The sequence below is a fragment of the Solanum tuberosum genome, unplaced genomic scaffold, assembly GCF_000226075.1.
Source record: "Solanum tuberosum cultivar DM 1-3 516 R44 unplaced genomic scaffold, SolTub_3.0 scf00345, whole genome shotgun sequence".
Taxonomy (NCBI): domain Eukaryota; kingdom Viridiplantae; phylum Streptophyta; class Magnoliopsida; order Solanales; family Solanaceae; genus Solanum; species Solanum tuberosum.
In genome coordinates this window covers 191597-198005 of record NW_006239264.1, presented here as the reverse complement: position 1 = coordinate 198005, position 6409 = coordinate 191597, and the positions used below count along the sequence as shown (strand labels likewise).

General features: G+C 28.7%; 1 protein-coding gene across 1 annotated transcript; it reads right to left on the bottom strand.

Moving 5' to 3' along the window:
• Nucleotides 1-1749: 1749 nt before the first annotated feature.
• LOC102578270 (probable CCR4-associated factor 1 homolog 9) lies at nucleotides 1750-2937 on the bottom strand. Its single transcript, XM_006361037.2, has one exon. The coding sequence runs from the start codon at nucleotides 2709-2711 to the stop codon at nucleotides 1908-1910; it is 804 nt and encodes a 267-aa protein (XP_006361099.1). The 5' UTR covers nucleotides 2712-2937; the 3' UTR covers nucleotides 1750-1907.
• Between the last annotated feature and the right edge of the window lie 3472 nt (nucleotides 2938-6409).

The window sequence follows — 6409 nt, the reverse complement described above, 5'->3', positions numbered from 1 at the left end:
ATAATATGGATCAAAATAATACTAAATTTACTATGTTAGTATGTTACTAAGGAATCTATCCGTGCCTTGGGCGGATTAATTAGATATTGATCTAATGTTGAATTTATTATTATTTTTAAAATTCAAATTTTAATCAATTATGTTATTCAGACTTAAAAGAGTTTTTAGTTTTTCTATGGTTTCCTACTTGATGTCTGGTATACGCATTAGAGCCCAACTATATCAAATTCATTAAGGAAGAAACACTCTCATTCACTGCATCACCTCGTTTGTTGATAAGAGTTTTTAGTTGATCTTTTAAAGTACTTGATTCTTGTATAATCTATGTAAGTGAATTTTATTTTTCTTTTAAAAAAAATAAAGAAGGAATGTTAATTCAAGAAAAAATGATATCTTTTTGTGCATATATATTTATTTGTTTTTTAAAACAAAACATGGTTATTCCTTTGTGCATCTTCTGTTCTTTAAAATTGGTTTCGGGAAAGAGTTATATACTTATATATACAAAGCTTAACAATCACTAAACAAATTATTCAGTGTTATCAGATATGTAAAATGTTTAATTCATTAAATTAAAATGGGATATATATTGTGTATAATTTAAAACATTAAATAGGTGCCAACTCATTTGATTAAAAAAAAAAACAGATTTGCTTGTAGCTTACCACAGGACTTTCATGTACCAGTTTTTTTTATCTCCATCTATCATCTTAGCTTTTTTTTGGTCATAAATTTTGAGAGTAAATTATTAAAATAAAAAAATTAATTATTGTTTGTTCCTGAAATTTGGCCAATTGTTGAAAATCTATCTCTAAATTTTTTTCAAGTTTCACTCATAAATTTTTAAATTTTTGCAAGTAAAAATGCAAGTTTAAATACAACTTAAACTTCTAAAAACTATATTTTCCAACAAACTTTATTTTTTTTTAATTTTTTAAAAATTTCAATTAAATCTATGATCAAACGCTAGTTTAATTTTACATTGTGTGAAAATTAAGGAAATAAAGGTCCAAGCAAAAGTCACGGAAATTAAAACTTGGAGCCTCCCATCGATCGACTATTCATTTTGATTTGGATATTATTATTATAATACTTCTGAGGCTTCACTAAGAATTGTCAAATCTTTTAGGTGATTTGTGTTTTGAATTAGTAATAAGTCTATTAATTTTATTTTGCTGATTCAGTCTTGCAGCGTGATTCAACTTTAGTTAGGAAGTGAAGACTTTGGTAGAACTACAACTAGCTAACGAGAGAAATATTGAAAACATCTTTGAATTTGACCTAAGTTTTGTCCCCGAGTTATTAATCGCCTTAAAAATATTCTCCTACTTGATTAAACTTAGATACAGCTCTGACTGCCTTAAAAATATTCCTCTACTTGATTAACTAAACTTAGATATACCCCCGACATGCAATATAACATAGCAAGTGGTCTCAAATTCTTGTAGGAGCATGATACTCTTAATAAATAGTCTAGAGAAATGTTGAAAACACATCTAAACATTACGAGAATTTAGGGATGTATTTTACTCATGTTGCAAAATCAGAAATGTATTTAAGTTCAATTAGGTCAAATAAATGAGTGTTTTTGAGACTGTCAATAATGTCAAAGATTAAACTAATAATTCATGGTTTAAAAGTGTTTTCAATATTGAAGAATTGTACGTATGTCACAAAGTTTGTTTGGAACAACTATTTTGGACCAAAAAATAACTTAAAAATTAGAATTCAGAATTTGTGAGTTTATAATTAGTTTGAATATTATGTGTACTTCCACTTCCATTAGCTATTAAAATTAAAGTCACGAAAAACAATATTTTCAGCTTAAAAGAATAAATTTAATAGCTTTTATTTACTAGCAAAAAATGAGACAATTACTCAATTTTTCTTTTCTCCTAATAAAGTAATTAATTAACTTCTAATCCATACAAGACGCCAGCATGTCTTTCTGCCCCGTCATTCACAAAATAAATATCCCTCATTTTCTGAAACGCATGCCATGTCAGCAAGCTATCTGAACCGGCCTGGTGACATTTCCCGACCGCCCGGTCTACAGACAACGTCTTCGCAAGCCGGTCTAAACCACCATAAAGACTATTACAGAATCTCATCAAATGCTTCATATCATAAACTTTATTTCCGAAAAACACCCTCACAACTTCCATAAACTCCTCTAAACCACCGGGAAGTTCCCGGCGCGTGAGTATCTTCACAAGGTACCCAAAATCATACGCGCTGTGAAACGTAACCCAACTCACCGATTCATTACACACCAAACCGGACGACATCATCAGTTCAGTAAACCGGGCGGAGTCGATCCCGCATTCCCGGTTCATTTCAAAGTCGATCCCCTGTCGGCGGAGTAACTCGATGGAGTCTGGAGCGTAGAGATCACGCGCCACATCGAAATCGGAGAAATTGAACTGCCATATGTAACCGCCGTCAGATCCCAAATCAGGAAGGTTACCGTCAGCGTCAGATAAAGTTAAGCCAAGCTGAATGAGATTCAACACATCAACGTTAGACTTCAAGAGCTTATACTGATCCGATGGGGAGTTCTGGCGGCGAGTGTAAGAAATCTTAGGCTTGAAAACAACACCAGGAAACTCAGTATCCATAGATATGTAAGGGTAGTTATCAATGACAGTTGAAATGAGTTCAAATTCCGATTCGAGATTATGAGCCCATACTTCTCGAATTTTAATAGCCATTGATGATAAATCCTGAAAAGGGTAATCGTAAAAACTGAAAAGGAATTGTGGGAATTAAAGTATGAAAGAAGATTTTGAATTGCTTGTTGGTGAGTGTGAGGAGAAGAAGGGATTGGTTATATAGAAAGATGAGAGAATTTGTTGCTTTTGATGAGGGAGAAGAAGGTGGGGAAGTAAGAAATAAATAAATGGAGGCAAGTGGGGGAAGTTGAGTGGTTTTGCAGAGTGAAAAGGAAGGAGAAAGGAAAGAGAATGAAAGGAATGGTATAATGGGTACACAGAAATAGCGGAAGTTTTTTTTGTCCACGTTCAACGCGTTTGAGTTGTTTCATTTGACTCATAAACAAACTAGAGTGATTATCCATAATGTATTTAATTATGGTATTATTATAAAGTTTATTTTGCTAACTTTGCTTTTATGTTTTCTTTATACACTTAAATATATTCTCATTAATAATCTCTCTGGTTCATACTATTACTTTGCATTTTGACGAATAAAGAAAGATTTATTAATTCCTCCATTTTAATTTATTTGTAAGTTTTGATTTAATCTTAAAATAAAACAATTTGAAATGACTGAATTTAGTGTGTTGTGTTGTCCAAGTCTTTTTACCTCTTTAATAATAACAGAAGAAATGCTTCTATATTTAAATACTTAAAAAATTATTTCTCTCATTAATGTGTGAGAATTGCTTATTCCAAGTTGTGAACTGTGCAGTATTCCAAAAGTTCCGTCGTTCTTATTAAAAAAATATATAATCTTTAATACTTCCGTTCAACAATAGTTATTCACTATACTATTTTGGAATGATCAATAATACTTGTCCACTTTATGAAATTAATAGATAACTTTACACTTAGTTTCTAATTTACACTTATCATTAATTATAGTCATTTCTCTATTACATTTTTCAAGACATTGTATTTATTACTCTCTGTCCCTAATTACTTGTTTATTTTTGAATTGACACACCTATTAAGAAAATAATAATTGATATAGTAAGTGTATCATTTAACCCTATTAATTATGAAGTGGATGAATTGAAAACTTAAGATTTTCAAGAAGTTCTACATTTTTCAAAGTAATAAATTGAGGGTATAATAGAGAATTTTTTTCGTCCTTTCTTGATTTGTCAAAATGGACAAGTAATTAAGGACAACTAAAAAAGAAAAGTGGACAAGTAATTAGGGACAGAGGGAGTATTACATTCGTCCACTTTTTAATTGTCATAGTTTCCTTTTTAGAGTCAAACGATATTAATTTTGACTAACATTTCAATGTATTTTCTCATCATATCGATATGCAAAAAATTGAAATTTATAGTACTTTTCGTATATTTTTAAATATCTAATTTTTTTTGTTTAAAATATCGAAATATAATCTAATTTAACTTTGAAAATGAGTCAAATTGACTTTTGAAAAGTGCAACATAACAATTAAAAGTTAACATATGGAGTATATTCAAAGGGTGATATAGTAAATAACCCTTCCATTTATAATTTCTTAAGAAGTGTGCAAAGTCAATAGTGAACAACTATTGTTGGACTGAGGAAGTATTTATCATTTCACAAAATCAATGTATAGACGACACTATTCTTTATATTTTACCTTTTGAAAGTTATTAGCCTTGAAAGTATAAATTTGTTAACATAGAAAAATTAAGTAATTAATTTATGTTTATTGGTCAAATTAGTTAATCAAAGTAAATTAATTCAAGTTCATTTATTGAAAACTTGACTTCAAGATTATTATTTTTTGTGAAATACTTCCTCTGTCCTTAATTACTTGTCTACTTTTGGATCGACACACCATACTCACATACAATACTCACAACATAATTAGAAAATTACTTTTCCCAGACGGGAGAAAGTACTACTCACACTCACTCATAACTCAAGAAAAGAAAAGAAAAGAAAAGAGGTACCTATCAAATTCTCAAAGAGTTTTCTTAGGGAAAATGTAGTCTGCCTCTATCTACTGAAGTTCTCTCCTTTTATAGAAGGAAGGAGGGACAAGAAAATAATTAATGACATAACGAGTTTATCATTTTCCCCTATTAATTATGAAGTCGATGAAAAGTTCTACATTTTTCAAAGTAATTAATCATTTAATTGAGGGTATAATAGGTAAAAAAAATTTGTCCTTTTTGATTTGTCAAAATGGATAAGTAATTAGGGACAACTATAAAAGGAAAAGTGAACAAGTAAATAGGAACATAAGGAATAGTAAATTTACCTAGTTTCTTAAGGGATGTAAAACCTAAAATGGTGACAACTAACCTAAATGGTGACAACTAAATAGAAATGGAAAGAGTAACTTTTTTACTTTTCCTCCATTTTTCATTTATTTCCAACTCTAGCATCCAACAATCCCCAACATAATAGTAATTTTATTTGGATCTTCAAAAATATAATTCATAAGAATATCTAAATAAAATAAATTTCTAATAGATAATCTTTTTAAAAAGAGTGTCAAATTAACAAAGGATAAGTACAATTAAACGGAAAGAATACTAGATAGCCAAGTAGCTCAAACCTTGTAATTGACATTGCTCTAGTTCACATACAAAATAGAGTAATATTTTACTCATGAATTATTCGAAATATATTATCTTTCGTCCACATCATCTTCACAATTTTAAAACCAATGAAATCGATGTTTTCACTTCTAACCATTTTGTCACTTTGCTTTGTGATTGAACAATAATATTGAACCGCATTAAATTCTTGTTCTTAATTTTTAAATTTTCACAAGTCAAATTGATACCCACATTTTTTTTTTTGCGCTAAATTGATATATAATATGATAATCATATAGAGAAAAATCTTACATATTAATTTAAGGGTATCACTCAAAGTGTAAAATTGAGAAGAAAAAATATTACGCACTTAAAACAAATAAAGTGAGTAGAGCATTTAGTAACTCCCAAATTAAGTTCGTTTTTTTTTTTGTATATAGAAAAAATGTCAGCTTTATATTAAGTGATAAAAAATTACGTCATCTTTGCATAAAAATCAACAATTTTAGACTTTTTTTTATCATCCAACTATTAACACATTAAAAATATATTATTTGACAAAATGTTAGCAGAAAATACATTGAATATGAATACAAAGTTGGAATGGTTTTTTCAGAAATTAGGGAAATGGTTTTTGCTGTACAGACTGGAAGTGAGCTAAGCAAATGAACTAATTCTGTTTTTTTTCTTCTATTTTGGTGTTTGTGAATCTGTGGATTTTGCTAGTTTCAGAATTGTGACACCTTGCATGGCGGTGCACGTGTAAATAACTAAATAATCATCACATGATTGACAAATTAAAATAAGATGAACTTGTTTAATTTTAAATATAAAAAAATAATTTATTATTTTTTATTTATTCTTAAGTACATAATTCGATAAGCAATATTAATAAAAAAACAAGACATTTTTTTGTAGTGATATCTACCCTAAAGAAAGATATAAAATTGTTGAATAGTATTAATTAGCTTTTTTCTTCATTTAAACAAAACGTACCGTCAAAAGCAATTAAAAAGTAATTATAAGCAATTTGTGGAGATTTCTTTCTCATTTTTAATTTTTACGAATGTCAATATTATAATATGTAAATAATAAGATAGTGGGGGTTTAATCATTGATTTAATTTTATAAAATCTTATTAAATAAAAAACGTGATAAAGGAGGACATTAAGCATTTTC

Bases quoted from the DNA above. Each gene is read 5' to 3' on its own strand.
- LOC102578270 (XM_006361037.2), bottom strand. From the start codon at position 2,711: ATGGCTATTAAAATTCGAGAAGTATGGGCTCATAATCTCGAATCGGAA.